The sequence below is a fragment of the Notechis scutatus genome, chromosome 2 (genome assembly GCF_049901735.1).
Source record: "Notechis scutatus isolate UNSWTSFEM ecotype Mainland chromosome 2, rNotScu1.2, whole genome shotgun sequence".
Taxonomy (NCBI): Eukaryota; Metazoa; Chordata; class Lepidosauria; order Squamata; family Elapidae; genus Notechis; species Notechis scutatus.
In genome coordinates this window covers 70,275,926-70,294,895 of record NC_142010.1, presented here as the reverse complement: position 1 = coordinate 70,294,895, position 18,970 = coordinate 70,275,926, and the positions used below count along the sequence as shown (strand labels likewise).

The following is an 18,970-nucleotide window of genomic DNA, read 5'->3' as shown; positions in this document are numbered from 1 at the left end:
AGAGAGAGAGAGAGAGAGAGAGAAACTATGAAGTATACTATGTTCTTACACTTCTATCTTTATATTTTCGAGATACATATTTTAACTGAAATTAATTAAAAATGTAAAAAGTCCATATAAAAAAGAACTATGCTATTGAAGACTCTGTAATATAATTTCAGGATATTTTCAATGCACAATTTCTTAAAGATATGTGAACATTTGATGTATGAGTCTTTATATCTTAATACTTGAAAAAAATCAATAATTGTGATTCCAAATCCTTTTAAAATTTGCAGCATATTGCATCTTATAAACTAATTTCTTTTGAATTTAATTTTAAAATTTTTACTAGTTACAAATAGATGAAAATAAAAAGGGGCTAAATTCAGCCATTCAGATTAAACTGGTTTAATTTCAAATATTACATTATTATTATTTCCATGTTATCATATTTATTATATTCTTTTATTGTGAAGCCAGTCAGTGATTCTTAAGTGTATGTATTTTATATATTTTGAAAGCTTTTGACTGAATGTTTTAAAAATTCTCCTTAATGAATTTCAATTTGAACCTGCATTTTTAAAAAGTATAATTTTAATATGTCAATTATCATGCAATAAATTATTTCTATTCACAGGAAATATCTTTAACAAAAAGGAACTCAACAAGACTCTCACTATTGCTTCATTAATTAGTTATTGGGCCATTATAATAGCTTTAAAAAATAAAGAAAAAAACCAAAGGTATATAAATGAGGGAAAAGAATATTTGGTGAGACTTGTTTGCAAATTACATAACTCAAATATTATGTAATTTGAGGGGTTTTAGAACCTTACCAATGAGGGAGAATATTTGTAGCTCAGGGTTGATGCTTTCTGAGGTTGGTTGTTTTCTTGTAGACATTTCATTGCCCAAATTAAGTAACATCAACAGTTAAGTTGTTACCATTGTCAAGTAATGAAACATCTGCAAGAAAACAACCACGCTCAGAGACCACCAAAGACCCCTCATTTAGAACCTTAAGAAAACATCCTTTTCTTGTGCCACCTTCTGTCTCTTCTCTTTTCTCTTTCTCTCTCCTTCCCTCTCTCTCTCTCTCTCTCTACATCCCACTCTCCTTCCCTCCCCCACCCCATCATTATTCTTAACTTTGTTCCCTCGTTTTATTGCCCTAGATTCTAGGGCAGAATTCTCCTCCTATTTGCATTCTGTTGGAAGTTAAACCACAACAAATCTGCTTCTTGTTTCCATCATTCCTATCTCTCTGGCCTAAGTAAAAGCAACATAAATAACACAAAAATGCCCTGTTCCAATTTTGAACATTGGGGAGATAATTTTACACATTGTTTTCTACTTTAAAAATTTCAGATATCTTTTCACAAACTATCCCATCACTCACAGATTGGCAGAGAAAAAGGGTTACATTGTACTGGCTGTTGACTGCTTTCAAGTATTGCCCTAGTAAAGGTGAATTTGGAGAGGCTACCATCAGACAGGTTGAACTACCTGACATATCCCTAACCTGTGCAGTTGGGGAGTCCCTAGCTCTTCTTCCAAAGAAAGCTAGTCCCATCAGCCTAGCTCCAGGAGAAACAAAAAGGAAGGTGCTTGGATCTTCCTATCCAAAGCCAACAACTGCTGAACTTAACAAAACATTTTAAAAGTTGAACAATTATGTAGTCTTGCATGTAGCAAAAATTCTAAAGTGAGATTTTATTTTAAACAAATTAAGCTAAAATTATTAAATATAAAAAGATATTTATTGGAAAAGTAGAATACAGGTAGACCCTATCATCTGGTTAACTACAGTTGCATATATTCACCATTTATATAATAATGTTATTTATATAAAACATTATTCATGGTAAAGAGTTTTGAATATCTAGTTTTTATCACATGGTTCTGATCCTTTTGCACATGCACACAAGTATTCAATGGCCTCCACTGACCTTACACACACACACTCAAGGTCTCATTATCCAGACTTCCATTATCTGTGATTTAACACTGCAATGTAATTCTGGCAAAAGCCAAGGTCTGCATGTATACTGTAGGTAAAAAAAGGGAATGAGTAAAGTGAAATATTCATTCTGCCTTTCTTTCAGGTTATTTTTACAGGTAAGGCCTGTAGCCTTGAAACATGTTTTTCCAAGCACTTCATACTTTAATATATGAAGGGCAGTAAGAATATGGGCATGAGGGTTCCCTATATGAATTTTTACATTCCTGTTTTTCAAGAAAAACTAGAACTATCAGGAAAAGAGTTGAATGAATCTGATTTTTTGGAACATACTCTCTATACATACTACATCTATACATATATTGTCTGTAAGATAGATTGGCATATTGGAGAGGCTGTTTGGTCTGATGGTTAAGGCAATAGGTTAGAAATCAGGAGGCTGTGAGTTCTAATCCCGTCCTAGGCGTGAAAGCTGACTGGGTGATTTCTCAGCCCGTCTCACCTTATAGGGATGTTGTGAAGAAAACAAGAGGAAGAAGTATGTATGCTGCCTTAAGTTATTTATAACATAATAAAAGCAGGTTAAAAAATATGTTAAGTTGGCATAAAGCTAGAAACTGGGAAACCATGACTTCTACTCCCACCTTAAGCATGAAGTCAGCTGAGTGATCTTGGTCAACCATTCTCTCTCGGCCCTAGAAAACAGGCAATGGCCAACCACTTCTGAAATCTTGCCAAGAAAATTGCAGAAACTTGTCCAGGCAGTCACCAGGTCTGACTTAAAGACAACATACCCACGTCCAAACAAACACAGATATACATACATGCGTAGTGGGGTTCTTAAAGCAGGAGGCTACACGTATTTCTAAGAGACCGCTCTAGCTTTACTTTTTACCTTTATAACTCAACCCCTAATAATTTATTTCAATGAACTTTGCTATAATCCTTTTGAATGGCTCTAAGTGACACGATTTATGGTAACATTCAAAACTCTTGATTCCATTTTTTTTCAGACAATTCCTCTATAGATACTTGTTAATCAGACAAAGAAGCCAATCTCAAATCAATAGAAAAATTGTGTTCCAAGTCTTGGGAAGTTAATTTCCATTTCTGGATTTAGGAATTGGTGACTCCCATGATATTCTTCTACTAATCAAAAATCAGCCACCCACCCACTGTCCCTCCCTCCCTCCCTCCCTCCCTCCCCTCCCTATCAGTTTACAACCCATCTTGTAAAACACAGCTCTGAGCAGTTCACAATAGTAAGAACTAAAACAAAAGGCCCAAGTGTCTGACCTATCATCCCCAATTCCACAAATCCATATGATCCTCAGGCTCCTTATCTATCCAGTTCCTAGGGGGAAAGCCCACTTTTTATAGCTTTCCAGAAGGCTAAAAGGGTGAGGTTCTCCTGGACCCCTTGGGGAGGGGGTTCCATAGGGCAGGGGCTACCACAGAAAAGACAAGATTCCAAAGATCTGTTAGGTAGTAACCGTTAAGGGATGGGACCTGGTAGATACTCACCTGATGTGGAGCAGGCAGACCATCCCAGAGAGAGATGGCCTCTCAAATAAACCTGACCCCATGCAATGTAAGGCTTTAAAGATAATAACCAGAACCTGGGGGGGGAAAAACTGAGAACCAGTGCAGCTCACACAGCAATGGTGTAACATGGGCAAACCAAGGGACATCTAGCACTGTGCCAGTTGCCATGTCCTGGACCAGTTGTAACTTCCAGGCAGTCTTCAAGGGCAGCCCCTTGTAAAGTTCAAGGCAATGGTCTAACCAGGAATGACCATGAGTAAGCCTCCCAGTTCAAAAATGGACACAATTGGTGCATAATACATTCGTGCAAAAATCTCTTTAGCCAGAGCTGCCACCTGCTCTTCAAGCAAGAGCTGCAAGTCCAGAGGGACTTCTGAACTGTGGACCTGCTCTGTTTGAGGAAATGCTAGCCTACTAAGTGTGAAAGGTAACACTGCACCAGACCCTGAATAGGAGCAAAAAACAAAGCTACTTTATCTTGCTAGGGTAGAGTTAAAGTTGGTTCCTCCCCATCCAGTCCCTCACAGTCTCAGGTCACCAGGTCAGCACTAAAACAATGTCAAGGGCCAGATCAAGGGTGGATAAATATAATTGCATATCTTCACATCCTGATGATACTGTGCCATTGAAGAAGCCCACTCAGCAGTTTCATATAGATGTTAGAGGAGCAACAACAGACCCAAGGCCCGAAGAACCCCACTTAGACAGGGGCCTAGGGCTTGATCAATCCCTACCCTCAATTCTGATTGAAATTGGCCAGTGAAAAAGGAGAACTACTGCAAAACATGCCTCCTTCTCTCAATATCTGAAGCTGGGTGAGAAGAACACCATGGCTGATGGCATCAAAAGCTGCCGACATCTCTGGGAGGACCAGAAAGGTCCACACTATGACTTTGGGATTGATGAATAACCAATATAATTATTGCCTACTCATATCCCTATGTTTCAAGCATCTTCCTTGAAACTCTTAACATTATCAAGCCAACATTTAGTTGGTCACGTGAACATGATTTTGCCAAGTGAGAGTTGGGGAACTGAAAATGCAATACAATTTATATACCATGGCTCTGTGGTAGCTTATGCAGAAAAATAGAAATGAAGAAAAATAGAAATGAATGCTAAGCTGGTTAGCATGGAGATGTTCTACATTTTTTGTTCTATTCCTATTCAAGAGAATACTCAAGGCTGCTAACCAATTAACAAAAGAGAGATTCCAAAACTAAAAACATGTTAATATCAATTTTAATGTAATATTAAAAGCCTGGTGAAAAAGAAGCCCCTTTACATACTTTTAAAATGCTGATAGTGGTTAGCATAAGTTCTGAGGAAGTATATTTCACCGCTTGGGAGTAACGCAGAATAGAAGGCCTACGACACCAGGAACTTCTTTAGAAAGGCTTCTCCTGCAGATCTTAGCTGCTGGACAGGAGACTAATAAACTCCCTGGAGCCTTAAGTCATAAGATCATCTAGTACAGAGATCATGTGATCCAATGTTACAAATATCCCATGGTTTAGTCTACACTAAGAAAAGGGCAGATAAGGTTGCCATCAGAAAAGCTCAAGAATACATCGTTTCAGATAATTTACTTATGCTCATTGAGAAATTTAAAAAATAATTTCCCTCTTATATTTCAATTCAAATATTTTATATTATTATACATACACTATATCAGTCAGGTTGCAGATTCCTAGCTACCAACTGATAAAAATGTATCTTCTTTTGGGAAAGATGGGTCCAAAAATGATGGACTTTTATTTCTGTAAAACAAGACAAAGGTCAATTCGAGCTGGAAGGAAATACATGTCTAAGGCCTGGACACAAAAGGAACTGTAGCCAAGGTTTTGGGGTGGGTGGGAATTTGAAGTGGATAAATATGCTGGAAGCTACTCCCAGGAAGCTACTCCCAGAAAGCTGGAAGTAGCCATGGTTGAGGCCTAAATATAAAGGTACAAGAGTCGGGACTAGCTGAAGGAAGTTTTTGCGGAAACAATGTTTTTACTGTCTTTGCACAGTATGGAAAGCTGAATTCAAGGCAACAACTTTGAGGTTCAATGAATGAGGGCAACTGACTGACTATGGTTAAAAGAACGATAGCTAGCACACCACTCCTATGGGAGAATAGGTAGAAAAGGAGAATCTGACAGAAGAAAATCAAACTGTGGAAAGAAGAGGTGAAGGAAAAGAGACCATGAACATTTCAGGCAGAGGAAGGAGAAACATCAGCTTGTTGATATGCTTGTGTGTTCTATTAACTTAGCCTTTGTGATTATTCTGTTGTGTTAGGAGGGAATTGTGTTGAATTGTGGATAACTCAGTCCTAATATTCCTGACTATTGCTGGTCATAATGCTGAGCCTGTTGGGTTTTGTGGATGGCAACAATTAAAAAGGAACCTCCACTTCCTCTACTTCCTCTACCCTTTTTTTCTTTCCCTCTGGGCAGTTTGACTGGGAATAAGCAGGGCCATCTTTGATTGCCTGTCCCAGATGTGCAAACTGAATCTGAACTACAAGTGACAAAATGATCCTATTCAGTTATTCTAATAAGCAGCAGAGATCCTCAATAACCAGGTTTCCCTAAAGGCACTGTTAAAAGGACTGTTCTCAACTTGGGAATGGTTTTGTTTGCATGATACATCAGGTTCAACTGTGACAACCAAGTTTTAACCAAGTACCTTCTATGAACTTACAAAAATTCACAAATCAGTATCAGATCCTGTTTATAAACAGTTTTGCCCAGTGGTTAAAACACCAGACTAGAAAGTGGGAGACTATGAATTTAGGTCCACTTTAGCCATGACAGCCAGTTGGGTGTCTTTGAGCCAGTCTCCCTCTGCTCATCCCATCTCACGGGATTGTTATTGTGGGGAAAATAAGAGGAAGGAGGAGTATGGTTCACTGCCTTGAGTTATTTGTAAAAACAATAAAGATGGGATACAAATAAAATTAATAAACTATGGGTAAACATGTAAATAAACAAACAAGGCCTATGTAAAGCAATCTAAGCATTCAAAAGCATAAGTATTATTACAGTGTCCAGGTAAAAAAGCAAACTGTGCATGCCACTTTTACTATACAAGAGACTGGGGAGAAAGCGATAGCTCTTTTTATTCTATGTGGATCATTCTGTCCCAATTTCTTGCTCTCCAGATACCAGTTTCCACTACACTCTTCAGAATCTGGTTCAGGACGGCTTGTAATCAGTAACCACTTCAGAGAACAATATTGTCAATTTCTATTTCTAGTTTATTTAGACCAGCTTCCTGCAACTTGATACATCTTCTCCTGCTGGTCCAAACTTTATTGGGTCTGCAACTTTCCAAAGTCTAGGTTGGTGAGGCATTCTTTGCACTGCAGCCCCAAAGGTTCTGGGCGGAGTCAGATTGGAGAAGACTGACCTGGATCACTGGGGAACATTCTAGCACGGAGCCATCCGTTTGTCTATTCTGAGGCTTCAGCAGCTGCATTTTAAACAAAATGATGCTCAGTAAAGACAAAAGTAGGAAAATATCCTCTTTTAGAACATTATTTGTGCCAAGGTTCCATGCACAAGTTCCATCTGAGATGGTAGTTTCAGAATAAAAGTATTTTTTTTGTGATTTGCCCAGGCAAATTAAATCTGTTTGTGCAATCTGCGCTGTGCTTCACTTTTAGTGTGGGTATTTTAAAAAGCCCGATCCAAGACCACATAACGCAGCAGGTTAGTCCACTGTAGGTAGACCCCCATCTCCTCACGCTAGCCTATCCTTGAATGGCAACCCCCTCCAGACAAGAGGTTTTCCTCTGGAAAACTAGCACTAAGAGCAAGCAAACTCTTTCAAGCCAGCAAAGAGCTGGGAGACGGCCTTGGACACAAAACCACCTCCCCTTCTTTGCTTGCCTGGGGCTTGCTTCTGCCTGCTCAACGCTCGGCAAGGGAGGAGGATTTTTCGCTGAAGCCGCTTCCATTTAAATATATAAATAAACATATCAAATACAAAGAAGGATTAATAAGAAACCGGAGGTCCCGGTTCCTTCTTCAGCAAGGCTGTTTGCTCCCTGCGGAGGAAATTCGCCGGCGAGGATTTCAGGTAGAGCGAACGAGCCCATCCACCCGTCCCGCTTCAGCCCGTCTGGAGGGGCTTGGAAGCCGCACGGGGGCTGCCAAGAGTGTGTATGCGTTTGAGTGCGAGTGCCCTGGGAAGGTTTGGCTCGCAAGTCGTAACTCCAATGGCTGCTGTACAAAGCAGGTGGCTGGGGGGGGGGGGGTGCCGGGCGGGGGCGCCTGCATTCTGCTCCCAGGCGAAGCCGGAGCTGCACGAGGAAACGGGAAGGGAGAACCACACGGTCAAGGCCCGCCGCTCTTGACCGATGTCAAAGAGCTGAAGCGGCTGCGAAGGAGCGAGGGAGCCGGAGCCTGGGTAACTCTGGGCCGCCGTTCGGGGTCTGCAACCGCACCACCTCCCGCCGGAGTTGGGGATTCGGCTGTGGTGGCTACGCTGGGGCTGGTCCCCCTGCGAGGCTCCCCGGCCGCCCTTGCCCCACATAAAGACGAAGCAGCGCTGCCCAAGGCAACAGGCACGCGACGTTCTCGCTGGCCCCGGAGAGGAGCTGCGGCAGCGGGGGTGGCCCTTTTCAGCGCCCGCAGCGGTAGAGCTGGCTTCTCTCCCCAAGTCAGGCGGGAGAAGCTTCATCCAATCTGTGGGGAGGAAGAAGGACAGCACCCAAGCTCACTGCTGGGCAAGCCATTGGCTGGGGAGTGGATCTCCCTCCCCCACCCTTGAGGGTTTGGGGAGCGGCCTGGTTTCGTTCTGTAGAGAGGAGATCCTGGCCCCGTCTTCCACCCCACGGTTCTCGGGGGCAGCGTGGCCCTGCTCTCGTCTCTGGTGCGGGAGAACAGAATCTGGCCCCCTTTGGGAGTTGGCGGGGGCCAAAGGCAGTCAGATCTCTCGCCACAGCCCAGGCATTTATTTAAGGAGAGACGGCTCCCCTCCCTTAATCGGCGAAGGAGGTGGGGCGGCGGGGGGGAGAGAAAAGAATAGCGACGGAGCTTTTCTTCACTCGCCACCCCATTGTTGGCCACAAAGAGGGAACAAGTTGACCTGCTCAATTTCCCTCATTGTTTGGGCGCGAATATGGGGGCGGCCTGGCTACATCCTGCTGCTAATCTCAGGGACAGAAAGCCCACCCGGTTTTCCTCTCCCGCTTGAAGCGGAATAGGTTTACGAGGTCGCTTGGGCGCCCTGGTCAACCCCATGGATGTGGTAAAGGGCAGCTCCGACTCGGCGGCACCACGTGCCCCGGAGAGAACCCCGGGACGGCCCTAAGCCCGGTTGGCTGGTGGTCACGGGGCGTCAGGAGGACTCCCCCCTCCCCTTATTTCAGGCTGGTAAGGAAAGCGGCGGCTGCCCAGCGGGTGGGTGGACGAGCTGAACAGCCACCATCTTTGCTCGCTCGTGCTCTCTCCCGCACCGCTTGGCGGGGGAGCTAGCCAAGGCCTGGCCTCGCAGGCGGCGCCCTGCCTGGGGTGGCTTGGTACGAAACGACTTGTTTAGGCTGCGTGGTAGGACGGGCGCTGGCGCTGGCCGCGAGAAAGGCAGGGCTTGTCCAGCGCGGGCAGAGAGGAGAGCTGCGGCGCCATGTGCCGTAGGAAGGAAGGGAGGGAGGCAGGCCGAGGTTAGGCCGGGCAGGATTGCTCGCCCACAACCAGCCCTGGGGAGCAGGCTAAGGAGGTAGTCAAGTGGAAGGAGCAAGAGGTGGGGCAGGAGGGGCTGCAGCACTGAGCACTAGGGGGCAGCGACAAGCACACAGGGCCGTGTGGTGCCCGAAGGGGACAGGAGCGGGCGCGCCCGCTCTGATTGGACAGCGCCGCGTTTGCAGCTGCTGAACCCCAAGAGTCAGTCAGGGGGCGCGCGCGAGCGCGCACGGGGGGACAGCAGTAGCGGCGGCGGCGGCGCGCCTGCAGCGGGGGCGCGCGCGAGCGGAAAAGAGCGAGCAAGCAAGCTAAGCGCAAGAGGCCGGCAGGCTGCTGTGCTGGAGGCGGAGCGGGTAGGGGCCGGAGGAGCCAAGTCGGCTCTTCGTTTTGGCCCTGCACTGAGGGAGGGGGCAGGTAAATTTCAGGAACGACTTCCCCGCTCTCCAAAAAGGCTTGAAAAGCGTATTCGGCCAAATTCCATCCGGACATGGCAAGGGCGCTGCAGCCCACTCCAGATGGGCCTTTGCAAAGGGGAGGGGGGAGAGTCCTTGCCTAGCTTCTGTCGGGCCTAGTTAGGGAAGCCGGGGGGTAGGAAAAGGAGGAGGGATGAAAAGTCCAGAAGCCTTTGCTGAACCGTTCACTCTGTAGCAGCTGGGAGCTTTCGGGGGGAGGTGGGGGGGAGTGCGGAAAGGCCAGAACAGGCCTGCTCTGCTCTGCGGTGCTCCCGGCAAGCAACAGCAGGATGGATGTTGCCCTTGTTTTGAAGGCAACGTCAGGTCGTGGCGATTAGGAGGCAACGTTGCTGGGAGTGGAGAATCGGAGGAAGGAGCCCGCACCCGGCTTGTTAGACGTTCTGCGGCCTCCGGGCCAGAACAGAAGGCGGCTGTCGGGCCTCTGCCGCGGCAGCGGCCGCCGCGAAAAGGAGGAGGAGCAGGAGGAATGGCTGCCATTTTGGAGAACAAGGCCATGGAGGGCTTGGCTGACCCCATTGTTGCTGTGTTTACTTCACAGGTTGATGCCCGCCTCACAGAATGGATCAGGCCTGCGAAGTGAGCAGGAGGGGCTGCCTGCTTCCTTTCGCCACTCCTTTGGGGCTAGACGCGCTGGAGGAGGAGGACGGGGACAGCAGCTCCTATGTGGGGGAGGGTCGGAGCGGTAGCCCCGAGCTCCCTAATGGGTGCCCAGTGGGGGTCCCTCCAGCAGCGTCGGAGGCTGCCTTCGGCCAGGAACCTTCCTCCTGTTATATCCCTCTGCGCAAGCTGCAGGATTTGGCCTCCATGGGCAATGCTGAATATTTGAATGGCTCAAAAGATGGCTCTGATTCCTTGCAGGAGCTGGAAATGAACGACTCCAGCCGGGACTCCCTGGAGCTTTGCAGTTCGTCATTGTCCTTAGATGGCTCCAGAGACTACCCTCTGCAGGATTCTGCCCGGATTCTGGATTTTGACTCTTTTTCTTCATCCGAGGAAGACAAGGAGGTGGATTCAGAAGCTTCCTTCATCACAGCTGAGGAAAATCCAGAGGAAGAAATTCACTTGAGGATGGAAAATAGAGCTACAGCCACCTGCAGTAAAGAAACTGACTCTGAAAACAGGGCAGACCTCCACCTAGGAGACTGCATAGAAATTAGACCCAATGAGACCATTTCTGCCCTCTTATCAACCCCAGTTTCTTCTCCAGAGCATGTACAAAGTAATTCTTACCAAGAGTCTCCTCTAGGGAGCAGGACTGAGAAAACGGATCTACTCTCAATGCCTTATTTACCTGGAGATGCTGATCGAAGAAAAGAAAACCAGTTCAGTCTCACGAAAGTGTCTGAAAAGGAAGATCCAAATCCGACTCCCAACACCTTAGGAAACTTGATAGAAAGGCTTGAATCTTCCATTACTGCAAGTCCACCAACTCCAGGATTACCATCTGTAAGCAGCCTTGGGGTACCAAATAAGTTTTCTGGAAATTTATTTTACTGTGGCCACCTGCTGCTGTAGAGAAGCACAAATAGAGGGAGGAAGGTTAGTCAGTTATGGGGCAGTCTTCTGCAACCTGGTGCCCTCCAGATAATCTTTTTTCTTAGAACCATTAACTGTCTGACTAGGATGCTAAAATTTAATTCATCTGGAAGGCGTTAGATAGACTGAAGAAAGTTGTTATGGGGCAGATTTTTCCATATATCTGTTTATATGTTTCAGATGAAAATTGAAATGGGTGTGATTTAGTAAAGTGAATAATACAAATGTAGCTTATTCTGCCTGGCACTCTATAATCAAAAGTTGATATATTGAAAAGTAACTTATTACAGAAGCAGGATTGAAACTGTTATTTTTTTTCTTCTTCTATAGGAATTCCCACCTTTTCTTGCTTCTTATTGACAACCATTTGCCAGAATTGGGATGTGATATTTTATAGTTTATTTTAAAAAAGTATTACTTTATTTTTAAAAAAATTCATTTACATTTTCTTCTTTCTGCTTACAGTTTCAATTATTGGTATGAATCTGAAATTTTAAAACTGCTTTAAAGCCAAAGTATTCTTTGGATAGAACATTTGTCTATAGAACTAATTTCTAGAGTCTATATAATTTCTGAGTGTAGATTATCTTTAAATAAATGAAAAATAAACCAGTTATATGAACTAAAAAGTTATTCTTGCATTTCTGACTTGATTTGCAAGGTTGCTAGAACTGTTTCGTGTAAAGGTCTCACTACAAGATTAATAGCAAAAATAATGAAAAGTGTAATTTTGAGCATTTCTTTTGCACAGAAACACATGTTAGATGCTTGCTGTCAGTTTCGTCTTTTTAGTGCATATACATATGATACAACGAACTGACATGTGGAATACTATACATTGTATAGTATACATGTGATGTCAACAAGTGTCATATGCCTGGTAGCCATGATTATATATCAGGATAAAATAACATACATGAAGCAGGAGGAAATATGTTATTTTAGTAAAATAAGTAAGGTTTAACTTATAAAGTAGGTTTGAAGATTACATTTTTATAGGTATAAGAAGTTGATCTATTTGTGGGCTGGAGTTGATTGGGAATGACAGAGCTATGATGCTGATAATACTTGGAATCAAAAGTTTACTGTTCAGGAATAATTTTGCAAATAATTATGTTTTGCTGTGGCCCTGTATTCATTGCTCAGAGTGGAAGTATTAAAGAATAAACACAGGGATTGGATTAAGAATTGTGCTGAAAAATTGTTTTCATTGTGGTTGGTTTGTAAAGGTTTGCTGTGGCAGTAAAATAGAAAAAAAGAGTATGATATAAGAGTAATAGAACAATTCTGCATTTGCCCATTCAGAAGTATGTTCCATGTAATTAAATGGAACCTATTTCTAGGTAAATGAGAAAAGGATTGTGAACACTGATTTGGTGCACACACAACACTGATTTGGTGCACACACACCACCTCTAAGTTTGGACATGATGTGGGATTTTTTGAGTTTGCTTGTTATGCGAATCAGACTATTATGAGTTTTTGTGTGGATGCAAACAATGTATTTGTACCAAATACTGCTATAAGAATTGTTTTATCTTCAACTGTAACATTGAAATACTGTTCATATATATTGTTACTTTACTGAAGGCTAGATAATCCAGGGGAAAAGTTGTTGCATCTAAAAACAGCAGCTAACCTAATAATATTTTTGCAGCAAGATTTATACTTCATTGGATGAAGTGGTTATTTCAACTATTGTGCACATATATGTATGTGAATGTGTATGTATACACACACACAAACATTTTGCACAATATAAACAAGAATAATTCTTAAAGCAGTCATCCAGTTGAAGCAACCTGACTTATATGAATTGAGTAATTTTTTATATTTGTGGATAGGTGAAATTGATAGGTGAAATTGATCTGACTAAAGAACCTTATTTGTTGTTTTAAATAAAGCAAGCATAATCCTACAAGAGACATTCTCTCCTATGCAAGGCCAAACAAGAAAGTAGTTATTTTATGATGTTGCTATTATTTGTAACTGTTTGCATTAAAACATTTGGCTTTTTGTTTAAAGTGAGGTGCAAAGGACAAGCAATGCAAGAGTTAGTCATAGGAATATCACTGTCCTGAATATAATTACAAGTTTCGTTTCCAAATCACTTTGTGTCTATTGTTTTGAGCCTTCTGTTCTCTTAAGCCTTCTAAGTCTGAGTGTCCATGATTAGGTCCTATGGTAGTTATTGCCAAATAGGAAGCATATTGGATGAACATTGCTTGCTTGTGTGGGATGCTGTTGAGACAGAGAAAAATAAGAAATCTTTTTTTTTAAAAAAAAAAAGCTTTTGTCTTTTAGAATTCAATATTATAATTTCTCTTTTAAAATGTTTTGGCTAAGATTACGTAAATCAGTCTAAAAGTATGTTAGCTATTGAATCACTTTTGTGAGTTTATATACCCACCCCCCCCCCCCCCCCCCCCCCCCCCCCCCCCCCCCCCCCCCCCCCCCCCCCCCCCCCCCCCCCCCCCCCCCCCCCCCCCCCCCCCCCCCCCCCCCCCCCCCCCCCCCCCCCCCCCCCCCCCCCCCCCCCCCCCCCCCCCCCCCCCCCCCCCCCCCCCCCCCCCCCCCCCCCCCCCCCCCCCCCCCCCCCCCCCCCCCCCCCCCCCCCCCCCCCCCCCCCCCCCCCCCCCCCCCCCCCCCCCCCCCCCCCCCCCCCCCCCCCCCCCCCCCCCCCCCCCCCCCCCCCCCCCCCCCCCCCCCCCCCCCCCCCCCCCCCCCCCCCTATTAACAATAATAAACCAAGTAAATTCTAGACAGTTACTGATATTAGCAATCTATAACAAACAGTAGTTTCTTCTTTCATTCAATTGAAAGTAGTATTTGTCTATGAAGAGTCAATAAGGCTTAAATTATGGTTAATGGTGTGAGTTCTCATACTTGAAGAAGGTGGAAATCTTTATTCCTTGACTTACCACCATTTGTTTGTAACTTTTGTTAGTGACTATTTGAAGTTGTGATGAACCCTCACACTTATGACCATCTTAGTGTCCCTGCAGTTACATGATTTCAGTCTGGGTGCTTGGCAACCAGCTTACATTTACAACAGTTTTATAGTGTCCTGGGCAGAGGTGGTATTCAGCAGGTTCTGACCAGTTCTGGAAAACTGGTAGCAGAAATTTTGAGTAGTTTGGAGAACTGGTAAATACCACCTCTGAATGGAGATTTTACAGTATCCTTTCCCTGCCACGCCCACCAAGCCATGCCTATAGAACCAGTAGTAAAATTTTTGGACTCCCACCACTGGTCCTGGGTCATGTGATTGCCATTTGTGATCTTCCCCCAAAGCTTTTGACAAGTTAGTGAAGAAGCTGGCAGGGTGTAGGTCACAGATCACAATCATGTGATGCATCACTCAACCACAGCAAAAAGATCATAAAGTTAATTGTGGTCATGATGCTTTGCTTAATATATTTTCCAGTTCCAGTTATGGTCATAAAAAGAGGACTACTTATAGCCTGTGACAAACTGGAAATGGGATCTTTACACTTGTATGGAGCTTAGGTGAGTGCAGAAGCATGTGGCCTGTAGTGTTTCAGTGGGATACTAAAGATCGCTATTACTTCAAACCACCTAGTAAACTCATAGGTAGAACTGTTGCCTTTCTGTGTAGAATAATAGTGGATATTATTTTTTGCTGCAAAAAAGAAAAATAATTTGATGATTTATGGACTTGATGATTGGAAAGGGTAGATTATGGAAAGAAAGAAACTTTGATATAACCTTAGTAAGAGAGGATGAAATACAAATATTCTTATAACTGCTGTTAAGTAGATTAGAAGCCACTTCTTTATTATTTCTTTTTCATCATTTCTACTTCATTTCTTTTTTCTTTCCTATTATTTTTCTCTATTTCTCTAACTAAAAATTTGTAATGTTTTTATTCAGAGGAAAATCAATCAATCTATCGTATCTATCACCAAAAATGGGGATCTGGCATGTTCTTGTAGCTGGGGGGATGTGTAGTCTGTTCCCCTAGGAAATCCCATCTCAGGTTTCTTTGGGCAAAAATTTCACTTAGGTCATCTTTTCTGCATCTATTTCTGTATTTACTACCACTCAAATTATGAAGGGCTTTCTAAAAATAAATGGTTTCCATTCTACCCCACATAATCTTCCCATAACATGAGACCTTCTGACAAACATAATGGACAGGTAAAAATAATTTTGTGGGTTCATGCTAAACATATTAATAGCACACTTATTGTAATGCAAGTAAGTTTTAGTTGTTCAAAATCAGTCACCATTATTTATAAAATATTTGTTGTAGTCATAGAAAAAATGGAATAGCCTTCTAATTAATTTAAAGCAGTAATATTTATTCTAATGTAGACTGTTTCTTAAAATGTAATTCTAGAAACCCTGAGTGTCCCCTTAAGACCTCTTAAGGGTCTGCAACATCAAATTTGCCAGCCGATGTTGAAAAATTATATCCGAGGAAGTATCTTGTCCCAATTTCATCAACTAATCCTGTGATGGCGAACCTGTGCCGGAAGTGGCACGCAGAGCCATCGCTCCGGGCATGCCAGTTGTTGCCCGTTGCTCTTCTCCCTCGAGCCGCTCGGAGCATCCAGACTGTGGGATGTGCTTCTGAGTCCTCTTCTTTCAGGCTGAGCTTTAGACGAGGAAACGCTCCGCCCCTCCCACGTGGCATCGCGCAGCGTCTCCCCAGTCTTTTGCTCAGCCTCGAAGAATCAGGCTGCGTTTCAAAGAGCTCCTTGGCTGTTTCATTGAATCCTCCGTCCTAATAAGGTTTGCTTCCTTCCTCCTCCTGCGCAAAGGGTCAGGACTCAAGGGAAATTTCTTCCCTGTCCTCTGGGCGAGATTGCGGGCTCGCAGCGCCTTCAGCGCGACGCCCCCTTATCAGATCGTGTCGCTGCCTGCGCGTTGCCTGTGGCACGCGCTCCTCCGCTGGATTCCCCCCACCCTAAACGCCAACCGGGAGGGCTATCGCCCCTAGGGCTTTAGGGCGCCGAGCTGACCGGCCAAGCCTTCCTGTTCTTTCCGTCCCGAAGGCGCCCAGGCAGTTCAGCTCGCGGACGCCATTTTGGCTCCACCTCGTGGCCGGGCGCTGAAAGTTTCTTTTTATTTAATATTCAGCTGCGGTGAATTAAATCTCCAGGCCTAGGGTTAAAGCCTAGCTGCCCATCGACCTGCCTGGCTAGTCTTGGTTAGTGCTTGTTGGCCTCCCGCAGCCCTTTTCGGGGCGAAGTTGCAGCCTCCCCTCCGGTTTTTTCTTCTGTTGTCTGGAGGCTGGCTGCCAGAGGCCTCCTATTCAACTCTAGGCCTCAGGCGTTATTCGACTGATTCGGCACTGAGAGATATACATCCAAGGAAATAACTATAATAGAATTTATATTTGATCCAAATACAAAAGGAATAATAACAAAAAAGAAATAATTTTTTTGGTACAGCAATTTTTCTCTTAAGATATTGGATATATCGGAGTACCTGTATATTCAGCTGATATAAAGAATATAAAAAGCACTACAGAAAGGATCAAAACAGGATTACATAGCTAAATATATATATATATATTTCTGTTATCTCTGTACAAGTAAAATTCAAAAGGGGAGCGGGCCAGCCTCATCCTCACCCGGCCTTATCCAGGCCTGATCTGGGCGAGCCAACCGCCCTTATTAATCTCTATTGTTCAATATGGCAGACGACAATTCCTCTAAACGTCCTTCATTGAAGGCCAAGGCAAAGTCCCACTATTTGCGCAAGCAGGACAAGGAACCTAAGGGCTCTAGAAAGGACAAGGAACCTTCCAAGGCCTCTCAACGTGACGCCTTAAGGCGCCACAAGGCGTTAGAAAAAGAGTTCGACAGGCGTTCAAGGGAGTCCCGCTCTGAACCGTCTCCACCTCCTCCTCCACCCCCTACCTCTATTCAACCTCTCCCCCAGGCCTTTCTTCCCTACCTAGGCGCAGTTCGCCCCAGGGTCTCCCGACCCCCGGTCCTACGATGAGTCTGACACCCGAAGCCACTTTTACACCCACGGCTGCTGGTCTGCGCCAGGACGAACCTTCTACATCTGAGGTGCCACCTCACATCAGGGCTTGGATGGAATCAGCCATCCGCCAGAGTGTTATAGAGGAACTACAGCACATGTCCAGATCAGGCTTCTCTCCTCGAGTCTCCGAGCACGACTCCTTGTCTATCAGATCCCTTCCACAACCGGTCCCCGGTTGCTCAGGTACTCTCTCAGAGGGACAGCCCTCCTCCGGTTGGGGCCCAGGTTGAGGAGGAAGGGGACTTTAGGGATTCGAGGAGGAGGATCCCCAGATGGGATCCTCCGCTACAGTGAACCTCCCTTAGAGACTGACATCATGGAGGGGAGATGTCCGAGGACGAGGGCACTTCGACTGACCAACCCTCCTTTGGGGGCTCTTCAAACCACACATGTTCAAGTCCCTCCTTCTTAAGGCCAAGAATGTCTCGGGCCTTCTTTCCCAGGCCCCTGCTGACCTCCCCCCATCCCAGAGGGCCCAGAAGATTCCATTTTCACCCAACCAGTGGTTGAAGCTGAGGTCATCCCTTCCCCCCCATATTCGTAGATCTGGTAGCGAAGCAACTATCCTCCACAGGGACCCCTCCCACACCCTCTAGCCAAGACAAGAGGTTCTTTAATCTCGATTCGGCACTGTCCAGCCTCCTGAACATTCCAGAGGTCGATGACCCTATTGTGGGTCTAGCTTCCTCCTCTACACCTAGTGAGGCCCTAGAGGCCTTGAAACCTGAGGATAAGCGGGTGGAGCTGGCCCTGCGCAGGGCCCACCTATCCGACGCCTGGGCCATTAAGTCAGCTACCGCCGCCTCTTTTTTCACTAGGTCCTCTATCCGCTGGCTACCTCAGCTCAGGAACACGTCCCTGCTTCCAACCTGAGGGCGCACCAGGACATTGCGGCTAGTGGCTGCAGCCGAGTTCTCGGCTGACGCCACTTACCAGTCGGTGAAATTCTCTTCCAGGGCCATCACGTCCCACGTCACGGCTCGTCGCCTGCTATGGCTCAAACACTGGCAGGCGGACGTAAAGAATAAGGTCAAGCTGGCCACTGCCCCTATTACAGGAGACAAACTGTTTGGCCCGGCCTCGAACCCCTGCTGGTCGAGGTCGCAGCAAAGGAAGTACTTGCCTTCCCTTCTTCGAAGATCGGAGACCAGGGGCTCTCAGCCCTTTCGGAGGAGCTTTCCCGCCCTTTCTACCAACCCCCTTCCCGCCCAGATTCCCCCGACCCCCTTCCTTCCGATCCCAGGATCGCACGGACTCAGGCGACAGGACCAGGCGAGGGGGTGGTTATAAGAGACCCTTTCGGGTACGGGAGGAAGGCCCTACCGCAGAAGGTAGAGCCTCCTTCTCCCTCCCCATTGGTGGCCGCCTCCGCCACTTCGCCGCCCAATGGGACAAATCCACTTCCGATGCATGGGTTAGAGACACAATAAGGTTTGGTCTCGCCCTCGAGTTCAAATCCACTCCCCTGATCGTTTCTTCCATCCCCTCCTCAGGGGATCCCACCAACGTGCATTAATGGATGCAGCCATCCATCACCTGCTTGATATTCAGGCCATTCAACCTGTCCCTCCGGCTCAGAGAGGAAGGGATTTTACTCCCATCTCTTTGTCGTGCCCAAACATTCTGGGGGCTGGAGAGCCATCCTAGACCTGAAAGCGACTCAACTGTCACCTTATCCAGCGCAAATTCAAAATGCACACCTTGCAATCCATTCTCCTAGGCACCAGGCGGGGAGACTGGCTGTCCTCCATAGATCTCTCTGAGGCATACCTTCATAT

At 45.5% G+C, this 18,970-nt stretch overlaps 1 protein-coding gene across 1 annotated transcript in view; it reads left to right on the top strand.

Annotated features, from left to right (window-relative positions):
- Positions 1–9,433: 9,433 nt before the first annotated feature.
- Positions 9,434–18,970, top strand: part of NSD1 (nuclear receptor binding SET domain protein 1) — a 71,197-nt gene continuing 61,660 nt past the window's right edge. The window contains 2 exon segments of the mRNA XM_026673395.2: positions 9,434–9,576; positions 10,174–11,081. Of these exon segments, the coding sequence (XP_026529180.2) occupies positions 10,194–11,081 (888 nt within the window). The 5' untranslated portion in view covers positions 9,434–9,576; positions 10,174–10,193.